This window comes from Globicephala melas, chromosome 2, assembly GCF_963455315.2.
Source record: "Globicephala melas chromosome 2, mGloMel1.2, whole genome shotgun sequence".
In the NCBI taxonomy this organism is placed as follows: domain Eukaryota; kingdom Metazoa; phylum Chordata; class Mammalia; order Artiodactyla; family Delphinidae; genus Globicephala; species Globicephala melas.
The window spans coordinates 2380489-2404737 of NC_083315.2; the positions used below are offsets into that span (position 1 = coordinate 2380489).

A 24249-nucleotide genomic window follows, 5' to 3' on the forward strand; every position below is an offset into this window, starting at 1 on the left:
GTTGTCCTGACTCTCCCCATGGTAGTTAGGTTACGGCATTGTCTCCTAAGCGGAAGCTGTGATTTGCCCATGGCTTTGAAGTAGTAACCTCATAAATGTCCCATCCCTGGAATCCAGTCTATTTCAGCATCCACAGGCCTAATTTCTGCTTGTAATCTGATTACGGGGTTTGAGCTCTTCTAGCCTGCAGTCTCTTGCTTTGCGTTTACTATGCTGTCAAGGACACCAGTGCCTGATTGCTGTAGCCCTGCGCTGGGAGAAGCTCAACCTAGTTTTGCTCAGACAGGCCTCAGGCCGTGGCTGGTTGAGAATTAGCTGTGGAGCAGGCTCTGTCCCTGAACTTTCTGTGTGCAGCCATGTTCAGAAGCCCAGGGATTTCTAGCTACTTGGGAGCTTTCAAGTTCTCTGAGAAACAAGGTAAGGCGAGAGAAATGCAAGTCTATTTCATAACGTCGGGAGTGTCTTGCATCCTCCATCTCATCTTGGATGCCCCTGTTCCACGGTTCTCTGGTTTTCTCAGAGGATACCTTAAATGTCTCATTGACTTTATAAGTTAGCTTATCTTGCGATTGCTGAGAAACATGACTTTTTTTTTTCTGTTGTAAGTTAAAGGTATTGCTAAGCCACTAAAGCCTTTATGGAGGAAACACTGCAGATTAAATTGGAATGCCCACACTTTGGATTAAGTTCTGGGTGTGCTGTACTTTTACTAAAATATTTTTCTAAACCAAATGTTTTATCTACTAAATTATTTCCAGTAGGCAGTGGTGGTTGTCTTTTTACGAAATCTTCATGGGAGACTGTTTGGGACAAAATGTTGTCTTTTTAGTGGCTTCCTTTTGAGCCCAGAGGAAAAGATGTGCTTTCAGTGTAACTACTGAAGTGACATCTCAGATTCAGCTCACTGATTGAACCAAAAGGAGAAGCTTAGGTTATCTTGAAAGACACACTGGAAATTCAGCCATTGTCTATAAAAGCCTTTTCGAGCCCAAATGCACGATTAGGAAGTGATTTGAACAGTTGGGGCATCAGATTCAGGAATTTTCTTCTACAGTATTTGATAGCTTTTTTTTTTTTTACATCTTTATTGGAGTATAATTGCTTCACAATGCTGTGCTAGTTTCTGTTGTACAGCGAAGTGAATCAGTTATCCACATACATATGTCCCCATATCCCCTTCCTCTTGAACCTCCCTCCCACCCTCCCTATCCCACCCCCCTAGGTCGACACAAAGCACCGAGCTGATCTCCCTGTGCTTTGATACCTTTTCGAACTGAGTTCTCTTTTTCTAAATGTGACACAAAGATATTTGTGTAATTAGCAGAAAAGCCTAGATGTTTAACTGGCAATATACATTTCATTTTATTGTATTTCTCTAGTTGGTCGGAATTTCCAGATTCCGGGATTCAGGGTGTATTTTAATGACTAACGACATGTCGGCATCCGGTATATCTTGTACCTCCTTTTCCTCAAGCTTCTGCCCCCAAATATTAAACAGTAAAAGGAATTTCCACGGGGGAAAGAATTTCCGTAAGTGGTCTAATTGTGGTTTTCTGGGTGGACAAACCGTTGCTCTATGCCAAAACTTGTAAAACAGATTACTTACCCAAGGCTGGCTGTGCATTTGTCTGTGCCTGGTTTTCATTAGCCAACTCACTCAGTGTGTGTTTTTGCCGGATGGGATTGTTACCAGCTGTCTTTACATAATATATGTCTTGTCTTCAAAAATAAATAGGTGGCAAATTCGATGTATTGTTATTATTTAGATCTTCATGAAGGCAATAAAAACACACCTGAAGTGTTCCCGCCCCCCGTTCATCAACCCCTCACGTGCCTGCCCCCCACCATGCATCCTTTAAAAGCATCTCAAATAGATCAGGCAGTGATGACTTTCAACCTTCCTGGTCACCTGGACCAAAATTGTTCCATTTTTTTCCCTCCTTTTTTTTTTTTTTTTCCTGAGGATAATATCCATGTTTTTCAGTATTTAATTGCTTTGAGTTACTCTTGTAGCCATAGAGAATTTAAATGATAGCATTGAACTATGTCAGAATTTTTTTTTTTTAACCCATGGAGTATCTTGGCTACTATTAACCGAAACCAAAAAAACTTGCCTAAGTAAAATATATGTGGTGGAATTTGATTCATAAAGGTGTCCTTTTTGTATTCACATTTCTGGTTCATGGTTTCCTTTTTCTTAAATGCTCTCAAAGGGAGGCTGAAGAATTCTTTTCCCATTGGAGTGTTTTCTTTTGGTCTTAACTGACTGTGTGGGTATTTCAATCTTATATTATTTCTTTCCCCTTAGATTTGAACAAGAAAAACTTAAGCCTTGCTGGATTCCTGCGTCAAAGAATAGTTCCAAGGTAAAGTAGTCTTTGCTCAAGGAATCTTAAGTTTTGAAGATTTGTAAGAGCTTTTGAAATTATTCTCCTACGTTCCTAATTCATGAGTATTAAATGTTTGAAAAAAAAAAGTGTTTTTTCCCCAGAGTTTGACTCGTTAAAACATGCGAAGCGAGCTGACTTAGTGCACTCAGTTAGCAAAGATTCTTTTTGTGTTTAATGCTTTTTATGGGAACTATTTGCAAAACCGGCTACTGGTATCTCTATAATTACAGACTTGTCAAGGGCTATTATCTTTTCTGTCTCACACCTGCCTCTAAGCGTGGGATGTCCTTTTCGCAGTCTATCCCTCTAGGAAGGGAGCTCTTCATTTTTTAAGAAAGGATCTAGCCTGTTCTCCTCTCTCTCTCCCTTCCTTCGGCCCTTTCTTCTCCCCTCCCTCCACCCATCCAGCCACTCCCCTGTCCAGGTGAGTTCTTGCTGCCTGGCCTCTTAACCTTTCTGCACTCCAGTTCCATTGGCTGCAGGATGTTATGGGTGCTAATTTCATTTACCTGATGTGCTAATTTGATTTACCTGATGCAGTACATCATAACTGATATGAGATAATACAAAAATTAAAGTTGGTACCAAACAAGGCAGCTGTATCTCAGATGCCTCCTAGTACATCGCTGTCCCTAACAGGTTTTGAGATTTTCAGGTAGAGGCACAAAATAATTATCTCTTACACAGCCAGGTGTGGCTTTCAACATACACTTTATTATGCTAGAAGGACCCAACCCAGATCTACCCCTCATTCCACATGGATGCGCTTGTTACGTAAGACATCGTTTCTTTACTTAAAAAGTCTGTATTTCAGTAGCATCGGGATAAACAGTTGTGTCACCACTGTCCTCGTCAGGCTGAGCCTGGCTCTGCATTTGAAAATGTTAGCATTGGCCTTGTGAACGCACCGGACGGGGTAAAGCTTTGATGAATTGCGTGCGCATCTTAGCGTCAGGTGGGGAGGCAGAGTTATCAGTAAGGTTGTCTTACTTGACTCATGAAATCTCACTCTTGTGGGGCTTGACACAATCTCCCGTATTTCTCATCTTCTCCATCTTTTTAATAGAAGCTAAGGCTTATGTCTTAGTTCGTCCAGGCTACCGTTGACTGGGTGGCTGATAAACAGTAGAAATTTATTTCTCACGTCCAGAGGCTGGAAGTCGAAGATCAGGGTGCACCGTGGTGGGGTGAGGGTCCGCTTCCGGGTTGCCCACTGCTGATTTCTTGTATCTGCTCTTAGTGGAATGGGCCAGGGAGCTCTCTGGGTTTCTTTTTATAAGGGCGCTAATCTCTTTCATGAGGGCTCCACCGTCATGACCTAATCACCTTCCAAAGGCCCCACCTCCTAATATTATCACCTTTGGGTGTCAGGATTTCAACCTACGGATTTGGGGGAACATAAACATTCAGACCACAGCAGCTTCATTCCCGATACGTCTCTAGCAGGTTGGTTTAGCTGTAATAGACCTAATAAGTGACCAAGAGAATGGAACAATAGGAGGGGAGTTGGGAAGGAGAAGTATGAACTATGAATGCAGGTCAGTCACTCCAGTGGAGAGGGACTCAGAGGACACTGCCGTTCTAAAACGGTGTTATTTCACGTGTACCTATTAAAACAGTGGCCCCCTTGCTATGCTCCTAAGTGTAAACTGGGCTGGAAATACAAGAACCTGCCTCCTTCAAAGAAATCTAGTCACCCAGACACCAGAGGTGAGAATATGAGGTAATGGATTTCATCTATCTTGTAACTTAAACTGCAATAGAAGAGTGAGCAGATGTCGGGGAGCCCTTCACTGTGTGGATACTGAACAGTTACTGGAATACCGTATCCCACGTTGTGTAAAAGATAGGAGGTAATGACAGCAGAATATCCTGCTCTCACTTTAATAAAATTTCCCCTTGTTGCTATTGCTGGGCATTTAAGTAGGTTAATGGGACACATTAAAAAAAAAATTATCATGGAAGCAAAGGGCAAGCTCTTTTTAGATTACTGAAGCAGATGGAAAGAGCTAGAAGCATGAAAATAATTAGCCATGAGGAGTGAGCTCCATTTCAGAGGAGATGAAGGTAAATAAGACATATTAAAGGTGTTTCTTCATACTAGAAGCTTTTTAAATTATAATTCCAAAAAATGAAGACTGTAGCATGTCTTCATTACATATGGAGAGACAGTTTCATGCTGAAATAGAGGATCCCACCTGGAGCTGTGGCAACCCACCAAGCCCCACAGAGGTTGTCCAGGCAGAGACCCCTGATCCCCGAGTGGGTGACGCCGAGGAAGAATGCAAGCCAGCATCCGAAGCTTAGGTTTGGAGTCACCAGTTGTGTGAGCTGAGGATGGGCCCCACCAGTGAGGCTGCTCTGGGTGCCTCTGATTCAGAAAAGCAAGAGGACGTGCTGTTAGGGCTTTGGGGTAGGGGCGGCCTTTGTAAGTGTCTCACCGGCCGTGGTGATCAGAAGGGGTGACTCATTCACGAAGAGTCCGTACTTCTTTACCAGCGTGTCTTGCAAGCATTTTCACTGCTGCCTCATACCCTCGGGCGTCGAAAGTCCAGGGCAGAGACGTGACCTTTTTCAAAACCTGGTTGCACGTCGATTTGGGGGATCTTGTGTCAGTCACAGCTCTGTGACAATCTCAAGTCGGGGTCCTTGGTTCCGACCCATCCTCCTTATTCATTCGACCTGCTCATCTGCTTCCTCAGAAGTTAGCAGCCGTTTGGTGAACATAGGGGAGAGAGGCAGCAGAAGCAAGAACAAAATGTGACGATGACATGTGGATTCCATAAGAAAAGTTTAGCTCGAAGATGGAGACTTGAAACATGGAATACTTCATATGCAGGCAGACATACACATATTTTCATCCGTGCATGCCAGGTGGGCAGAGGTAATAAGGAGAGATGTTTTCCCAATTATATGTTATTCTAAAGAAGAAAGGAGGAGAGGAAGAAAGGAAGGAAGGGAGGGAGAAAGCAAGCTTATAACTGATGTGATTGAATGCATGCCCTTCTAATTAGTCTCCATATTTCTAACGCTCTTTGCCCCATCACATCAACAGTGTATAAGATGTATACGTAAAACACTTCAGAGCGAGTCACACTAGACATCTGAAATATTTTACTGGAGCCATTCCTTCATTCATTCCCTATACGTTTATTGATTTTTAAAAAATATTCTTAAACATCAGTAATTTAAAATGAGACACTTGTAATATGTTCTGTAAATAGGAAAACAGGATAACATGAGAGGAAATAACAGAGGTGCATAATATAGATTCGGCTCTGGTGGGACAGACACTTGGGTCAGAGGGTTCTTTCTTAAGGAAACCACCTTAAACTGAGGCCCAGACCAGAAGCAGGACTCAGCCAGGATGGAAGGAAGCAGGAGAGGTGAGAATTCAGGCGGAAACAGCATTTACAGTGAACCACGCGAGGAGGCCGGAGAGATTTTCCTAATGTGCTCTGGTTTTCCATTGGTTTCTGACCACCTGTAATCCTTCCCATCGGCACAAACACATTTGTAGTTTGTTTCAAGAAAGTAAGTGCGTGTGAAGCCAGGGGTGTAGGGTGATGGCCTGTGAACCCCACTCTGTAGAAGTTCAGCAGAATGTTTAAGTAGGGGGTCGTTTCTTAGTCTTTATTAGCGGCTTCATTGAGCTTTTTGATGAGCAGATGAAAGGGGAAAACTAGAAACACACATGTTTATTTTTGAAAAGATGAGAGAATACATTTGTACCCCAAGGTCGTGGCCACAGGAGCTGACTGTTTCAGGGGCTGCACCATTTCATTGTAATACAGGATTTTTTCCCTGAGATTTTCATTTCCCAAAGACAGTGCAGAACTTCATCCGGATATTCCGAGCATTTAAACCGTCAGTTAAAATAGCATGCCATTCCTCAAGTAGGGTACCTTTCTGCAGTTGTTCAAATGTTCCGGTTTAGACCACATCATACCTCCGAAGAAAACACTGAGAACCGTCCCTGCATTGCGATTCACTCTTGAGAAGTCAGGGCTAATCCCAAGTCTCTGACCTCAGCAAGCGTCTTAGGATCTTCAAGCCAACTGGACTGTGGTTTACAAACACTGCTCATTCTCAAGGCTCTTGATGTGAACGTGGCCCTCATCACCCATTCCCATTCCACATTTATAAGCAATAACGAAGGTTTGACATGAGCTTGGCTCTAGGAAGATGGGATGGCCATGTTTTGGAATGTGCAGGCGATCCTTGAAATTTAATTTAATTTACATATGGGATGTAGGTAATCCACGCGTTCCCTCACATGGCACGCACAGCGCTTCCTCAGTCTCCCCTCGGGCCTCTGTGGATACGCACCCCTGCCAGGCACAAGCACAGACAGGGGACCATCAACAGGGAAGGTCGGCTTCGCGCTGGGTGTGTTTGCAGACCTGTTGCCGCCTCTCCAGAGGTGATCGTGTCGCTGGGGAAGATGAGTTTCCTGTTTCCCTAGGTTCGTTTTCTTCCTGCGAGGCAGCAGCTCTGTCTCGCCGAGCTCCAGGCACGTCCCCACGGAGACCTTGAACTTGTGGGTACTGAGTCTCGGGGCGACGGCACACAGTGGAGGAGCCTGAGCGAGATGTGCGCCTCATGTACTGTTCTTGCCGCATGGGCAAAGCCTCGAACGGGTTCGTGATCCGGGAGCCGAGGCTGACAGTAGTTTCGGGGGTGTTGGGACTGGCTCGCACCCCTCTTCCCCAGCGAGTGTGCCCGCGTGCATAGGTCACTGAGCCACGGGAGAGCTGGAAGAGTGGCAGTGCCGGGGGAGGGGAGTGTTTACGCCACCAGCCAATGCTGCCCAACAGGTGCTTTGCGGGGCTGCGGGCAGGGTGGGCGGAGGAGGGAGTCGGCTGTTAAGCCTGCACCGGCACAGCGCTCAGGAGGCCACACCCCAGAGGGTCTTGTGAAGCTAGCTCCTACCCGGGATGGCTTCCTGTAGAAGGCAAGTGCGAGGCAAGCGCTCAGTTCCTTTCTTCGTCTCCCCTTTTCGATTCTTGCTTTTCCCAGACAAGTTTTCATGAACCTTTCAGACCTCTTCACCATGCTTTGATTTCTTGTTTGTTTGAAGGCATTTGTTACTTTGATTTCAACCCAGAGGAAAGCATGTAGATCGCCTAGACAAGTTGCTGATTTTCAGGAAGGCTGTAGTGCAGAGAGGTGAATGAGTAATCCAGGCTTGACAGCTCTTGGTGACCCTGGAAGAGGTCGTCGGTCTGAACCAAGGCATCGGGCTCCCAGCGCAGCGACGTTTTCACTCCCCTAGGCCACGCCTCCGCCTATGCTGATGTAATTATTTAGCTGCACCCCCAAATCATATTAACAAAATCATAAATAATTGAAAAAAGGTACCAGTTAACGCCCCCAAATAGAACTTTTCACTTGTGATCTACACACACATGTTTAACTATGTATAACAGTAGCATAATTTTTACGTTCTGCACTGTTTTGGCTCATATCAGTTACCAGGGTTTAAAATGACTTTAAACATTTTCTTAATGGAATTATTTTTAGCTTTCAGGAAGAGTTCTTGCTTGAAGACAAAGAACCGCTTGCTAACCACAAAAGAGGAATCGATGCTCAGCTTTTAGCTGCCCTCCCGAAAGGTGAGGCTTCTAGATGGTTGACAAGTGCACAGTGCGTGTAAGTGTTGTGTGACCTGACCTTCTTGAAGGAGGCCCCTACGCTAACCTCCAGCTCTGCTCTCCTCTGTGTACCTTTCTGTCTCTTCCAGGAATCAACCTCAAAGTACCTCTCTTGTTGCGTGGTTAGACCTCACCTTTGCACAAGTTCCCTCCTTTCACTTTAGGCCTCCTCAGGTTTTCGCTGGAGGCTGGTGCAGAGGATGAGAGAGGGGTTCTAGAATCAGCCTCCCCTCATCTCTCTCCTGCCTTTCACCTTCTCCACGGGTGGTGGGTTCCGCTCATTTGCCCATTTCTTCTCCACCCCTTCCCACTGCTTCCAGCCCCTGATGCTTTCCAGTGCTAGGAAAGGCATTTACACTTGATATCTTTCAGCTCCCAACCGGGGTGCACACTGGGCAAGCAGTGCAGACTGCGTCGGAAGCACCTCTCTTCTCACCCAAGTAGGTTCTCACACATTTGGCGAATTCGTATTTTCATTGGACTAGACGCACATGCAGTCACATATTTGCAGCAGCCACCAGCCCACTGTGCCTAGTTCTGCCCGTGGAATGATGTGAACATTACCTGAACTTTGTTTCTACCAAATGTAACACTAACGCTGGGGAGTACCAGCTCACAAGCTGTCTTCATCCCAGATGAGCTGTGTAACCCTGACTTCAGAGGAAACAGCTTTTCCAGCAATCCCACTCCTGGGCATATGCCCAGAAAAGAGGAAAACTCTAATTCAAAAAGATACCGGCACCCCTATGTTCATAGCAGCTCTATTTACAATAGCCAAGACATGGAAGTGACCTAAATGTCCATTGACAGAGGAATGGATAAAGAAGATGCAGTACATATATACAGTGGAATATTACTCGGCCATAAAAAATAATGAAATAATGCTATTTGCAGTAACATGCCTGGACCTAGAGATTATCATACGAAGTGAAGTCAGACAGAGGAAGACAAATATCAGATATCACTTATATGTGGAATCTAAACACTGATACAAATGAACTTACTTGCAAAACAGACTCATAGACATAGAAAACAAACTTATGGTTACCAAAGGGGAAAGCAGGGGTGGGGGGTGGGGATAAATTAGGAGTTTGGAGTAAACACATACACACTACTATATATAAAATAGATAAACAACAAGGACCTATAGCACAGGGAACTATATTCAGTATCTTGTAGTAACCTATGATAGAAAAGCATCTGAAAAGTCATATATATATATGACTGAATCACTTTGCTGTACACCTGAAACATTGTAAATCAACTATACAACTATACTTCAATAAAAAATAAATTAAAAAAAGAAGAAACAGCTTTGGTGAAAGGTCAGAATTTTTTTCTATTCTGAAAAAAACCAAACCAAAAAAAAAAAAAAGCAACAAAACACATGAGATCAAGCCCAGAAGAAATTAGACCAGAAAAAAATAGTCTTTTAATAGAAACGAAATCCAGTTTATACAGGCCCACTGGCAAATTCGCATGTATCATGAGGAACTGAGTGGGTCGTACGCCCGGACACAGGGTGACAAAGATGGATAGTTGAAGGACCCCAGGGATCTGGCCCGGTGGAAACAAACAGGGAAATTTTTCAGTTTTCAAGTACTTAACAACACTGTCAACTGAAATGGAGGCTTATTCTGTGTTGCTCCGGAGGCCAAAGTAAGAAGAATGTCTAGAATTACAAGGAGGCGGGTGAAATTTTGTGGGAGAAGGAAAATTCTGATAGTCCGTAGTACGTCGAAGTGAAATGCACTGCATTGTGATCTCATTCGTTCTGCATTAACTGTTCAAGTCAGGTCATAAGCCACGTAGTCAAGGGTAGGACAGATGCCGTGAAGGGTTCCCACCTGGAACCCCAAGTATGAAATGGAAAGGCCCTTCTGATTTTTTAAGACTGTTCGTTTGTGAAAGACAAACTCAATTTAATCTGAGCCAAATGTAAAAGTCTATGAAGACGATCAAAGCAAAGAATAAGAATGAACAGCTTGATTTTAGCAATAGCTTAGACTTGACTGATTAAGGAAAGTTATATAGAGCTAAAGTTTTCCCTCTTCCTCTCTCCCCTGCCCCCAGTTCCTTGATGAATAATAGACAATATTAAGATCATAAAAATTAAGAACAGTATAAGAGCCTAGATTCCTTAAGGTTCAACGACTTGGAACTCTACATATAACAAAATTTTAAAATGCACAAGCTTATTAACCAGTTTAATTAAACATGTTACCATATTGGTAATAAAAATCATGATTTTCACCAATCAAAGATCATTAACTTTATGTACTCACCAGATTTATGTTTCTAAATTAACAAGGCCTTTAAAACATGCTTTTAAAGTGTCAGAGTCCCTGTTCCCCTAAATTTCATCTAAATTCCCATAGTCTTATTTTACAGTCTTTACTGTTTATCAGTTTGGGCAGGCGTGGTTGCAAAGACCCAGGTATAACCAGTGAACTTTGCACTTCCATGTTTGTTATTCTCTCGGTTCTTAGCAATAGCAGGTTGAAAGTAAGAATTGATTATGACTTTTAATGGCATGGAGTTTCACGTATGTTTATAAGTTTACAGAAGTCTCTTCCTGTTCATTTAGTGAGGGGTTTTTGCTTCCGTGAAATTGAGCTCTAAAATGATCATTGATTTTTCTGTAAGGAACTTCCTTTAACTGTGTATCACGAACAGGTAATCAAGGGATTAAGACCCTTTACCTGTGTAAAACTTATCATATTAAAATAGATTTTCCATTAAGGAATTATGAAATGGACCAAATATATGACTCTCCTTTTTTTTTTAACAGTTTCATTGAGACATAATTCCTATACCGTACAATTCATCCATTTAAAGTGGACAGTTCAGTGGCTTTTGCTAGATTCACATAATCGTGCATTGATCGGCAGAGGCAATTTTAGAACATTTTTATTTTCCCCAAAAAACCCCTTCTCTTAGCCATCAGGTCTCCCCCTCATTCCTCTAGGTGTGTGATGACTTATTTTAGAAGTTGCTGGTCTTTATATTAGTGGCTGCCATCCACGTGTAAAACTTAAAGGGGATTTACTCCTGGGGAAGAAAGAGAAGTCTTCAGAATATTCTGGATCTGGCCTAAGGTATCAAATGCAGGCAGGGAGAGAGCTGTTCTTGGCAGTCCCCCTGCCACTTATATTTCTTTGGAAGATTCTGCTGTACTCAGGCTTGGGAGACTGAACTCAACAATAACTTTACCAGAAAGCCTGTTCTCAGAACTAACTGAAGAAACCACGTTTCCTAAAAAAAGCCCCTAACAGAACCAGTTATCCTGAGTATTGGTATTATATACTATTGCAAAGTATATGAGGCAGTTAAATATTTTTTATAAAGTATTACAGCCCTGATGTCAAAGTCCCTTAAATTGCCTTACTTGGAAAATGACCAACACAAGGCCCAGCAGAAATAACTGAAGAACTAGACTCACAGAATCTATATTGTTAGACAAGGGCAGCAGCTAAAATCACAGGTATAAAGGGTACAAGTCTCAATGCACTTGAAAGCAAAGTAGAAAATTTGTTACAACAGAAGTCAGATCAGCTGTGCTAGCTTCTGTCTGGATTTATGTTGATGAATATCACTGTTTTCTGAACCGTGTTTTAGTTATATACACATGACACAGCATACCATCAATTGAATTACGGCTTTTACGTCTAATTTTTTAAAAATTCTTATTCCTTGTTTTGAGGAAATAGGCACTGAAAAATTTAGAGGTAAAAAGGGCATCAGGCTGCAACCTACTCTTAAAAGATTCAGAAAGATCAATATGTAAATAAGTGCGTGTGTATATACACAAAAATATGCATATGGAGAGAGAGAAAGAGGGTAAAAAACTCAGTCAAATGTAGTGACCAATGTTAACGTATGAAATATGTCTTTGAATTTTTCTGAGTCTGAAATTATATAAAAATGTTAAAGGAAGGAAACCTTTTGGGAGATTATAAATAATAATAAACTATATTCAGGACTGGCAGAAGATAACGATGATAGAAGAGTCCGTGGTCTCTATACCTGGTACATGGAGTGATGACATGGTTCCACAGTCGGGGCAATTCCCATGATTTTTCAGTATTAGCTTCTTTTCCAGTGTTTTATGATAAACCCAACCAAAACGCGGGGTGGGGGGGGTGCCTAATAAGGACTGCACGTGCCCGTATGAAGGTGTTCTGTTTCCTGGAAAGGAATGAAAAAAGTGCACACACACATCAGCCATTGAAATACAGCATCCTTCTCTTTTATACAACCGACATGTTTTCACATGGAATAGGTGTACCAGAGTAATGATGTTACATGTGCGTTTTACTAAGTTTGCTTTTAAATGGTAGACTTGGAGAAGGGAAACCAAACTCCAGATGTCTCTCTGCTCCTTCTTTTTGCCTTCCACACCATTTCTTTTCTCTGTTGTCTCGTGTCTGTAGGAGTGAGGCAGGTCTTGGTCCTCAAGAATTAATTTGTTAGAAAGAGTAGACGGAGAGGTAACTTATTTACTGGAGGGATTTTTTATTTTCCTAGAAGATTCACTGTAGCTTTCCACGAAGAATTAACAAGCTCATGGGCCCATTTAAAGTATAGCTTGATTTATGACCTTATTTTGTTCCCCAGTAAATGATCAGGGACACTGCTCTAAGCCACACTTCCTCCAAAGGCAGGAGGTACCATGGTAACCAAACCCTTGCCTTCTACACCAAACACGAGAAGCCAGACGCCCACCCCCAGCTGCTCTGGTGCCTGTGAAGGCCACTGGACAGACAGACTTGTGAAGCCAACTGTCCTTTGAAAACAGTCAATCCAGCTAACTGTTCAGGTGGCCGTCATTTAAAAATAAATTAGTAAATAGAAAGATGGCTGGTATCTCTGAACACAATCAAAGGACAGTATAAAAGTCGTGTGTGCACGCACATGTGAGGTTTTCACTCACTACTAAGAATAACCACTTAGGGACTTCCCTGGCGATCCAGTGGTTAGGATTCGGGGCTCTCACTGCCGTGGATTGGATTCAGTCCCTGGTCGGGGAACTGAGATCCCACAAGCCATGCGGCAGAGCCAAAAATAAAAATAACCACTGAAAAAAATCCAGTGGAAATTGAAGCAGCTGAAAATTCAATTCTGTGCATTCGTACCCTATCCTGTGAGTTTCTGCTTTGACTCAGCCTTGCAGATGTTTCGTGGGCCCCAGGGCTGTCGCAGCTCTCTGTTCCTAGGACCTCAGTGGGAGCTGGTCAGACGAGCCCTTACGAATGCACGTGATTGAGGAGGACACAAGGAGAGAGACCTCGGTTCTCTGCCAAGTTGGGCCATTTCTCCAGAGAAACCATTGTTTGGCCTCTCAGTGCAATATCTTTGTGGCCAGCGTCACGGGAGACCCTCGCAACATCAGTAGGACGCTCATCTGATCTCCCAGCGTTGCTGGGAGAGTAGGGGTCATTACATTTTCCATCGTCCACCTGAATTACAGCCAGGAAGCAAATGTTAACATTTCCTTCCAGGGAAAGCCTGTAAGGGGAGGCATAGGAACTGGGTTAATCTCAACTGTAGTTGATCAAGGTGTGCAGTCACGCACCGTTAGAAACCCCACCGGGTAGTTACAGGTCTTTACAGGTCAGTGATGGGGGACGTAGGAGTGGTGTGAGCTCCTGACTGCTGCGGCTTGCTGGTAGCACTTGGGGGTTCACAGTACTTTAGTCTCTACTTTTGCACGTTTGCAGTTTTGCATGATGGAAAGCTTGAAATACTGTGCTAAACCTAATAAAACTAAAAAACGGTGAGATTTGTGCTGGCTGGAGAGAGATTCAGGGCTAGGCTCCCTCTGGCTCCCGTGGATGAAATAGAACTCACTCTTATTACTCCATGGTTTTACTTCTTAGACCAGCCTGTGACGTGTGTGTGTGTGTGTGTGTGTGTGTGTGTGTGTGTGTGTGTGTGTGTGTGTGTGTGTGTGTGTGTGTGTGTGTGTGTGTGTGTACACGTGCTCATCTGGCATCTGCCTCCCCCATTATAAGACAGTTTGCAGGAACTGTGTCCGTTTTGTGTATCGCTGTTGCATGGGAGCCATGAACAGAAGTATGAGTTCCATAAATAGATGTTGCATGAACGAATGAATGAATAAAATGAACGCATGACGACTAAATACTGGACTATCTTTTTCTTCTTTATTGTCTTACTTTAGTTGCAGAATTAAGAAAACTCTTTGAACCAAAGAGGAAAGAACTTTCAGACATGAAAAGGTAAGATGTTCGTTGTACATAATTAGGAAGTAGAAGAGTTTGCAGAGCAGTGTCCAGTGTTGCCTGAGAACTGATGTCCGTGGCTCACCACGCCTTTGCTGGTGTCTTGCACAGAAAAGAAAGAATTGCCAGGCGCCTAGAAGGAATCGAAACGGACACGCAGCCCATCCTCTTGCAGAGCTGCACGGGCTTAGTGAGTCATCATCTGCTGGAGGAGGACCTGCCCAGATACACGCGCGCCACAGACCCAGCCAGTCCTCACATCGGTGAGCTTGTGGCCCGCTGGCCCGTCATCAGCCTTTTCTATCCAGCACTCCTGGAAAATGAGATGTTCCAAGAGCGTGAATTGTGTAGATGTAAAATGTGTATTAAATCTGTGGGTTTGTTCAAACCAGCAGCAACACCTGTGGTCAGCTCTGCCACACGCCCCAGGTGTGGTCCTCCAGTGTCACAGCAGTGAGAAATGACCCCCCAGTTGGGTAATTGATGACCAGTCATTTGTCTCCCGCACCTCCACCCCCGTGCCCCAGACCATCCCAGGGCAGGAACTGTGTCTCTCTCTCCACCCGCTCAGGGCCCCAGCTGTCAGAGACCCTCAGGTTTGTTTGGGAAAGGGCTGAGTGAGACAGGCATCTCTTATAATAGGTTTAAATAGAATGCACAGATGCCCAGCACAGGACAGCGTTGCTTTCGGCAGGGAGCCTGGAAGAGCAAAGCTGGACCTCGAATGACTGGGGCTCTTAATCTCTGTGTTTATGCAACAAGCATCCTATTTAAGTTATTTTAATAGGTGTAACTTTAAATGCATTGTGTATCTGTTTCATACTGAACAGCATGTCAAACATGACAGCTTTTCCTTGGTTACTCAGACGTTGCTGTAGCATCAGATAATCCACGTGACCTTGGGAGAGGGTGACGCGCGCGGGACTGCCCTTCCTGCCCTCCCCGTCCCTGGCTCTGCGGCTCTGTGGCTCTGTGCTGCTGCTCTTATATCCGGTATTTTCTGGTTCCTTCCTGAGAGAGAGATGCTGGTCTCCCTTCGTGATGTGATAAGTTTGCCTGTCTCTACAGTTTCTGGTTTTCTGCGGTCAGAAAACTAGAGAACTAAGACTCTTTTTTACATACGTGAAGAAGCAAAAGTAGACAGAGTGCCAAGATATATGGCCAGAAATAAACCCCAGTGTATATAACATGTTAATCCATGTATTATATGATCATTGAAGCATCATGTTAGTAAGAAAAGGAAGAATTATTAATAAACCAGTAATGGGAAAAATGGGATAGCAGGAGGAACTATACCGCCTCCTCACTTCCTACCCAAACCTAAATAAGGTCCAATTAATCACATAATTAATTTTAAGAGAATAATTAAAAACACGAAAACAAAGGTGAGTATTTAGTTCCAGCTGAATGGAAAAGGACTTTCAAAACACTGAAACAGCTGTAGAAATCACCAATGACCAGGTCAATTGACTTGACTACATAATAATTAACATCTGTGCTTCAAAGAAAATCTTTGACTTCACAAAAAATTAAGGAAGTTTAAAAATATCCATGAAGAAGATAAAAAGCTCATATTCCTATAAAATTTTACACAAAACAATAAAAATGACACTGTGAATCAAAAGAATATAGAGCAGTAAGCTTGACCAGATATTCCAGAGAAGAAAAAGATAATGATACAAATGGCTACTAAATAATTGAAAAATGCATGCGTCCTCTTTTTCTAGTAATCAAAGGCAATTTTTAATTTAATTTAAAAAAATTTTTTTTGAGAAACAGGACATCATGATAAACATTTTTAAAAATGCGGAACTGGGCTTCCCTGGTGGCGCAGTGGTTGGGAGTCCGCCTGCCGATGCAGGGGACACGGGTTCGTGCCCTGGTCCGGGAAGATCCCACGTGCCGTGGAGCGGCTGGGCCCATGAGCCATGGCCACTGAGCCTGTGCGTCCGGAGCCTGTGCTCCGCAGCGGGAGAGGCCACAGCAGTGAGAGGCCCGCATACCGCAAAAAAAAAAAAAAAAAAAGTGGAACTATTTATATAAATCCAAAATAGAGATATAAAGATGAAGTACAACAGATACAGATAGATAATAAATTATTATGTGATTATTTGATAGTCTCGTGTATAGTTTTATATATTACGTATGTGCTTTCTTAAATTTTTTAATTGAAGTATAGTTGATTTAAAGTGTTGTGTTAATTTCTGCTGTACAGCAAAGTGATTCATTTATACATATGTATACATTCTTTTTCATATCCTCAAAGGCGAGTTTTAAAATTAACACTCGGTGTTAGTGAGAGCATACATTGCAGGTTCCAGTGTACATCGATTCAAGCTTTACAAAAATTAATTTGACAGTCTAGCACGTGTCTTAAAATGATGTACCTACTGATAAAGCAATTCCACTTTTATGCAACTATCTTTTGTAACAGTAATCAGAAAATATGATGGATTAAAAGTTAGAGTCAACTTCAGTGCCCAGGAATATGAGAATGGTTAAATTGATTCTGGAATGCCTGTAGTGTGAAATATTATGAAACCTTAAAATGATGTCTTCAAAATAAGATTTCCACACTTAGAAAAATGTTTTATGTAGGACATTAAGGTTACATAAAATATGAGTTATTTTATATAGAAAAAAAGAAATCACTTATATAAAAAGAAATGACACATAAAAGACTAGAAAGAGTGTATAGAAAAGTTTAGCAAATTATCCATGTATTTATTACTGATTATTGTATGTTAGTGATTATTGGTGATTTGGAGGTTAACCTTCCTGTTTTCACCGTAGACCTTTTCTACATCAAGCATGCAGAGGATAATTGGAAAAAGCCACTTCTCTTAAAAAAAAAAAAAAACGAAAAACACAGCCACACCTGGCAGATGTTGACATGGGCCATTATTGTTATGGTTACTATCAGATCCTGTGTGGTTTCCCATGAAACCACTATCCATCACTCGTCAAATTACAGCAGTTCGAATATCTGTTATCTTTTCTAGAGGAGTCTGAACTCGTCCTCTGGCCTCACAGATGAAACATTAAACTCAAAAGCAGAAAAGTAAATAAGGGGAAATAGGCACTGAACTAGAGCGAGGGCTGTCGGGACTGAGCTGTAGCTGCGGCCATGCTTGACCCAGCTTATGCAGCCATTGAACGTCACAGCCTTTATGTATTTCACTGCAGACCTCAAACTTCTTCAGCATCCCAGGTAAAGCATTTTAGGCAGCTGCACGTAAGTGAGAAATTGGACCTTCACAGCCTGGGCGCTCGGAGCATATCGTGTACGGAACAGAGTAGAATAACCTCATTTTATTATTTGCTTGAAATCTGTGTGTGTGATCTTCTTGTAGGCCAATCAAATGAAGAGGAAGAAACTTTGGATTCTTCCTTAGAAAAGCAGACTCGATCCAAACACTGCACAGAATCCTCGGGCATCCATGGTGACTCCCCCTACGGTTCCAGCATCATGGACACCCAGAGCCTAGAGTCCAAAGCCGAAAGGATCGCCAGGTACAAAGCAGAGAGGAGACGGCAGCTGGCAGAAAAGTATGGGCTCACCCTGGACCCGGAAGGCGACGCTGAATCTCCGTCTCGATACAGCAAGTCCAGGAAGGACCCTGAGACGGCTGAGAAAAGGGGAGGAAGAAGTGACCGCTCTGCTGAGCCCAGCAGAGATTCGGGCGCTTCCTACTCCAGGACCGAGGTCCCGGGGCTCAGGAGCTGCATGGCTGGGTCCAAGGACCACGCCCTCCACCGGCGCGATGGTGTTTCCGACACAGAGGTGCTGCTCAACGTAGAAAACCAAAGACGAGGTCAAGAGCCCAGTGCCACCGGGCCAGCCCGAGACCTGCCCCCCGCGGGGGAGGGCTCCGCATCCTTCCCGTTCTCCGGGCGAGACTGCGCCCTCGGTGAAGTGCCGAGGTCCCCAAAGCCAATGCACAGCCTGCCCGGGCCGCCACCTGGGCAGCCAGCCTCTCCGAGCCACTCCACAGGCGACCTGCCACTCCCTGCCGAGGCTCGAGCCAGGTAAGTGCTGACCTGCAGACACCTGCGTCCCCTCTGCCACTGCTGTGTCTGGGATCTGGGGGTTCTCGGCGCTCTGCGGAAGTCTGGGCTCACCGCAGAAATAATGCGATTTATGGTTTTTTAATTTCCGCAGTCTCAACACAGGTCCTACGGAAGCAGAAAGCTTCCTGGTCTTTTTGATTTTTATAATTCTTGGTGTGTTCTTTTTTAAAAGAATAAATTGAACAGGTGTCATGGGGACACACTTTCAGGACCTTTTTCTTTTTTTAACATCTTTATTGGAGTATAATTGCTTTACGTTGTTGTGTTAGTTGCCGCTGCGTAACAAAGTGAATCAGCTTTACGTACACATATATCCCCATATCTCCTCCCTCTTGCGTCTCCCTCTTGAGCCTCCCTACCCCACCCCTCTAGGTGGTCACAAAACACTGAGCTGATCTCCCTGTGCTATGCGGCTGCTTCCCACTAGCTACCTATTTTACATTTAGTAGTGTGTATATGTCCATGCCACTCTCTCACTTCGTCCCAGCTTACCCTTCCCCCTCCCCGTGTCCTCAAGTCCATTCTCTACGTCGTATGTTCCTATTATCATTTTCTTAACTGTTTTGGGTTTATTATTGTAGGTCTTTTCCTTCTCTTGTGTTTCCTGCCTAGAGAAGTTCCCTTGGCATTTGTTGTAAAGCTGGTTTGGTGGTGCTGAATTCTCTTAGCTTTTGCTTGTCTGTAAAGGTTTTAATTTCTCCATCAAATCTGAATGAGATCCTTGCTGGGTAGAGTAATCTTGGTTGTAGGTTTTTCCCCTTCATCACTTTAAATATGTCCTGCCACCCGCTTCTGGCTTGCAGAGTTTCTGCTGAAAGATCAGCTGTTAACCTTATGGGGATTCCCTTGTGTGTTAATTGTTTTTCCCTTGCTGCTTTTAATATTTTTACCTTGTATTTAATTTTTGATAGTTTGATTAATATGTGTCTTGGAGTGTTTCTCCTTGGATTTATCCCGTATGGGGCTCTCTGTGCTTCCTGGACTTGATTGACTATTTCCTTTCCCATATTAGGGAAGTTTTCAACTATAATCTCTTCAAATATTTTCTCAGTCCCTTTCTTTTTCTCTTCTTCTTCTGGAACCCTTATAATTCGAATGTTGGTGCGTTTAATGTTGTCCCAGAGGTCTCTGAGACTGTCCTCAGTTCTTTTCATTCTTTTTTCTTTATTCTGCTCTGCAGTAGTTGTTTCCACTACTTTATCTTCCAGGTCACTTATCCGTTCTTCTGCCTCAGTTATTCTGCTATTGATTCCTTCTAGAGAATTTTTAATTTCATTTATTGTGTTGTTCATCATTGTTTGTTTCATCTTTAGTTCTTCTAGGTCCTTGTTAAATGTTTCTTGCATTTTCTCTATTCTATTTCCAAGATTTTGGATCATCTTTACTATCATTATTCTGAATTCTTTTTCAGGTAGACTGCCTATTTCCTCTTCATTTGTTTGGTCTGGTGGGTTTTTACCTTGCTCTTCATCTGCTGTGTGTTTTTCTGTCTTCTCACTTTGCTTATCTTACTGTGATTGGGGTCTCCTTTTTGCAGGCTGTAGGTTCGTAGTTCCTGTTTTTTTTGGTGTCTGTCCCCAGTGGCTAAAGTTGGTTCAGTGGGTTGTGTAGGCTTCCTGGTGGAGGGGACTAGTGCCTGCGTTCTGGTGGATGAGGCTGGATCTTGTCTTTCTGGTGGCCAGGACCGCCTCCAGTGGTGTGTTTTGGGGTGTCTGTGAACTTAGTATAAGTTTAGGCAGCCTCTCTGCTAATGGGTGGGGTTGTGTTCCTGTCTTGCTAGTTGTTTGCAGGGGGTGTCCAGCCCTGTAGCTTGCTGGTCGTTGGGTGGAGCTGGGTCTTAGTGTTGAGACAGAGATCTCTAGGAGAGCTCTCACCAATTGATATTACATGGAGCCGGGAGGTCTCTGGTGGTCCAATGTCCTGAACTCGGCTCTCCCACCTCAGAGGCTCAGGCCTGACACCCGGTCAGAGCACCAAGACCCTGTCAGCCACATGGCCGGTATGTGGGGAGTTTCTTGCCTTTGGGAAGTGTGAGGTCTTAGGTGTTCTGTAGGAGTTGTTCCACACGTAGAAGTATTTTTGATGTATTTGTGGGGATTGCCACGTCTCACTCCTCCACCATCTTGAAGGTCCTCCTCATGACCTTTCTTCTTACTGTGTTTCTCGCTCGCCTTTAACAACTGTCTTTTTCTTTGTTTTTCTGTGGTCATACCCAAGACTTTGGGGCGATTGTTTTTGTTGCAGTCATTTAAAGTCACCAAGCAGAAGGACACCACTAACCAGTTACCACTGGGTCTCAGTTTAGGGTGTGAAGTATGACTGTGATATACGCTGAATATAACTGTGACATATGTTTTATAAGTATATTGGCACGCTAAGAAGACAGCTGTGTATACGAGCATCTCATTGAAAAGATCAGCCAGTAGGAGAAATCGCTGTGTCATAGGGTCAACCTATGGAAAATCAGAAAAGGAATAAAATCAAAAGGTCAGATGCCAGAGAGGATATGTGTTTCTTTCCCAATTTAAATACCTAAATTTAAATTTAAGTGCAGTTTAGATATTTAAATCTGATAAGCGTGATGACCAATTAAAATGCAATCTACTTAAACATCCTACATAACGGTTTGGGGTAATTGTCTAGACAGACTCCGACATGTATTTTTTCAGTTCAAACAAGCGTTAGCTTTGCAGGTGAATTGAGGAAGGATGAGAACCCGAGATAAAGCAAATTTATTCTGGAAGAAAGAAAAGGATGTTGGAAAATACTCCTGTTTATTCCACATTGGAACGGAGCAGTAAATATGGTCGTCTTCATATGGCAGTTATATATCTAAAGCAGCTTATTTTAGTTACTGAAGTATATTGACCTCAAGACCTGTCACCACTTGCTTGATCATCTATGCTAGAATATTTAGGGATATTAGTTTCTAAGAGAATTCAATAGTATGGGTCCTGATTGTATTTTGAGGGCCTTTGTCCGGCCTTTGAACTTAACTGCTTAAAATTTAGGGACCTATTGTCTCGTACTTTGAAAGGGAAGTCTGTTGTTTGGGAAATTTGCTTTTCGTAGTAGAAGCAGTGTTTTGGCATTAGTTACGCTCTATCAAAGCAAACTCTTCATGGGCTGTGTGAGCAGGACAGACAAACTTAACATCGCAGTTTGGTTACATGGGTTAAAAAATAACGAGGAATCTAACTTCTGAGTGCCATATCATGAAAACTGTTTATTATCGTGGTGTCTAGTTAGCCATCTAGATCACATATAGTAGATGAGATTTTGAAGCAGTTGTAATAATAATTAAAACCATGTTGAGTATTCCAGGTAAAATGACAGGATTCTTAATAGTTCTCTGTGAGTTAAAATCTCAATATTCAAAAATATATATCACTTAAAATCGCAAGAGCCCATTTCCTTCTAGATTATTTGAAGAGGCACGTTACCTGGAAATGTTCGTAAGCCTTAGCCTGACAGCGCCTTACTTTAATGGAAGAAAGGCTTAAAAGTATTGAGAAGTTGTAAAGGAGTTCACAAGGAAGCATGTGCCTTATTTTTTTTGAAGCCACTCAAGGCATACAATTCTATGACTTACAGGCAAAGAAACACAAATCATTTCATACGTGTAAGGAAAATACCTCAGATATATTTACATTAAAAAAGGATGGAAAAGAATGTGTGACAGGTATGATGTTAAAATAGCGTTGGGATTTATTTGGCAATGATTCTATTTATTCACCTTTTAAAGGTGGATTTAAATGGATGAACATTCTGCTAGTTGTCCTTTCTCTAGAGCCAGGAAATTCGGGTGTCAGAAGGTCATTGTTGTCTCACTTCCACTTGGGGAGAAGAAAGACAAAAAATATTTTGTGAACTGAAACAGTAACCAGAGAACCCTCGGTGACCCAGTAACCATAAGTGAAAATAAGATGGTGTCTGACCTGGAAATATGTGACAGAGAAGTTTAGAAGATTAAGGAATGACCAAAAATAATTATCTACAAATAACAAAACAATTGAATGCCATACTTAATCATGGATTTGTCCTATCACTGAAACGGAGTATTTTTCTCACTGCTGTATTTTACTCTTTCATCACCTAGCTCTACCAGGATTTGGAACTATTCATCTCTGAATTAAGTCATGCCCATTCCGTCGTTTCATTTTGTGCTCACGAGAAAGAGGCTCTTTTTGTTTCATTAATTAAATAGGAATACATCACTCATGAACTATAACATCAAAACACTGCCCGTGGTGTCCTAAATTTCAAATGTGAGCCAGGTAGCGAATGCATAGTTTTTGTATATTCTCATATATGCTAACGCAGAAATATATGTACACACGGAATAATCATTAGTTCTTACACTGTACTATATACTGTTTTTAAGCATTATAAGCTCAGTAACAATCTCTAGGGCAATATTTAGCTGAGTAGTAAGTTTATTTTAGAATTATTTAACGTCCAGTTTATATGATAAAGAACATATGTATGTGTGTATGTTAATGTATGTATGTATATGTATGTTAGTCACAGGGTCTTCAGTTCAGAAACCCTGTTAGTTTCCCAGGAAGTCGGGTGAAAACATTGTTCTGTAGCAAACTAAGAATGTACATAGTAACAGAGCAGTATATATACACCACATCATATGTGTGTGTGTGTGTGTGTGTGTGTGTGTGTATATATATATATATATATGCTATATTATATCAGTAATAGAGCATAAAACACCTCCCAACCACCATTCCCCAAATCCTGCCAAATCCTGTTAAGTCTGGGATTTCAGAAACTACGTTTTCTGACGAGGTGGTGTTACTGATACGAACCATTCTTTGTTACTTCAGCCACTGTGAATTTTAGAATAAAATTCAAAGGGATCTGGGGCCTATGAATTATTATTCAAAAATTTAAAACTCTGAGCTCTATTAGAAATCCTAAATTAAAAGCTCTTGTTGAATTTGCTCCTCGGCGTATCTCTTAACAGTAAAAGCAGTAAGATGTACCGTCTCGGTTCCTTCTGTGCGTGAAGGGACTCCTTCACTACCCCGAGTCCCACAGCTGCTCTTCTCCTGAGCGTCTATACTTTCCTACGTGACTGGAAAGAAGAGAATCACACCTGATTTCCTAGAGGTGACCTGCTCTGGAAAACCCTTGTTTTTGTTTGTTTGTTTGTTTATTACTCTACTGGGATCCCCATCACACCTTCTCCCACATAGTAAACTGTATCATTCGTGGCCAGAAAATGATGATGGGGGTTTCATGCAGAGCTGATGCTGACATTTGACCGGGGGCAGCCGCCACTGGTGATCTGATGGTTTAGACTGGGCTTCCCTTGCGATGGAGCATTGGCCAGGAAGATAGGCCAGGGTATATCCTCCAGAACAGTCTGTTTCTGCAACACTGTGACGTGCAGACTCTGGCCAACTAGGAAGGAAGGGGGATTATGCTGCAGTCTTTCTTTCTTTTTAATTCAAAAAACTTCTTTTGTTTTCTTTTGTTTTTAATTTTATTGAAGTTTAGTTGATTGACAAAGGTGTGTTAGTTTCTGCTATACAGGAAAGTTATACATTCAGTTATACATATATTCAGTTATACATATACATATACTCAGTTATTCAGTTATACATGTATGTATTCTTTTTCATATTCTTTTCCATGATGGTTTATCACAGGATATTGAATATAGTTCCCTGTGCTCTACAGTAGGACCTTGTGGTTTATCCATCATATACATAATAGTTTGCATCTGCTCATCCCAAATTCCCACTCCATCCCTCTCCCTCCCCACCTCCCCTTTGGCTACCACAAGTCGATCTCTATGTCTGTAGGTCAGTTTCTGTTTTGTAGATATGTTCATTTGTGTCATATTTTAGATTCCACATATAAGTGATGTCATAT

The 24249-nt window shown here is 42.5% G+C and overlaps 1 protein-coding gene across 4 annotated transcripts in view; it reads left to right on the forward strand.

Moving 5' to 3' along the window:
- The first annotated feature begins 277 nt into the window (after positions 1 to 277).
- SVIL (supervillin) overlaps positions 278 to 24249 on the forward strand; it is a 102537-nt gene continuing 78565 nt past the window's right edge. For all 4 annotated transcript variants that reach the window (XM_060291778.1, XM_060291762.1, XM_060291773.1 and 1 more), the window contains exons 1-6: positions 278 to 417; positions 2309 to 2366; positions 7914 to 8005; positions 14226 to 14283; positions 14398 to 14549; positions 17640 to 18315. In XM_060291778.1, the coding sequence (XP_060147761.1) occupies positions 357 to 417; positions 2309 to 2366; positions 7914 to 8005; positions 14226 to 14283; positions 14398 to 14549; positions 17640 to 18315 (1097 nt within the window). In that variant the 5' untranslated portion in view covers positions 278 to 356. The remainder of the gene's footprint in view (positions 418 to 2308; positions 2367 to 7913; positions 8006 to 14225; positions 14284 to 14397; positions 14550 to 17639; positions 18316 to 24249) is intronic.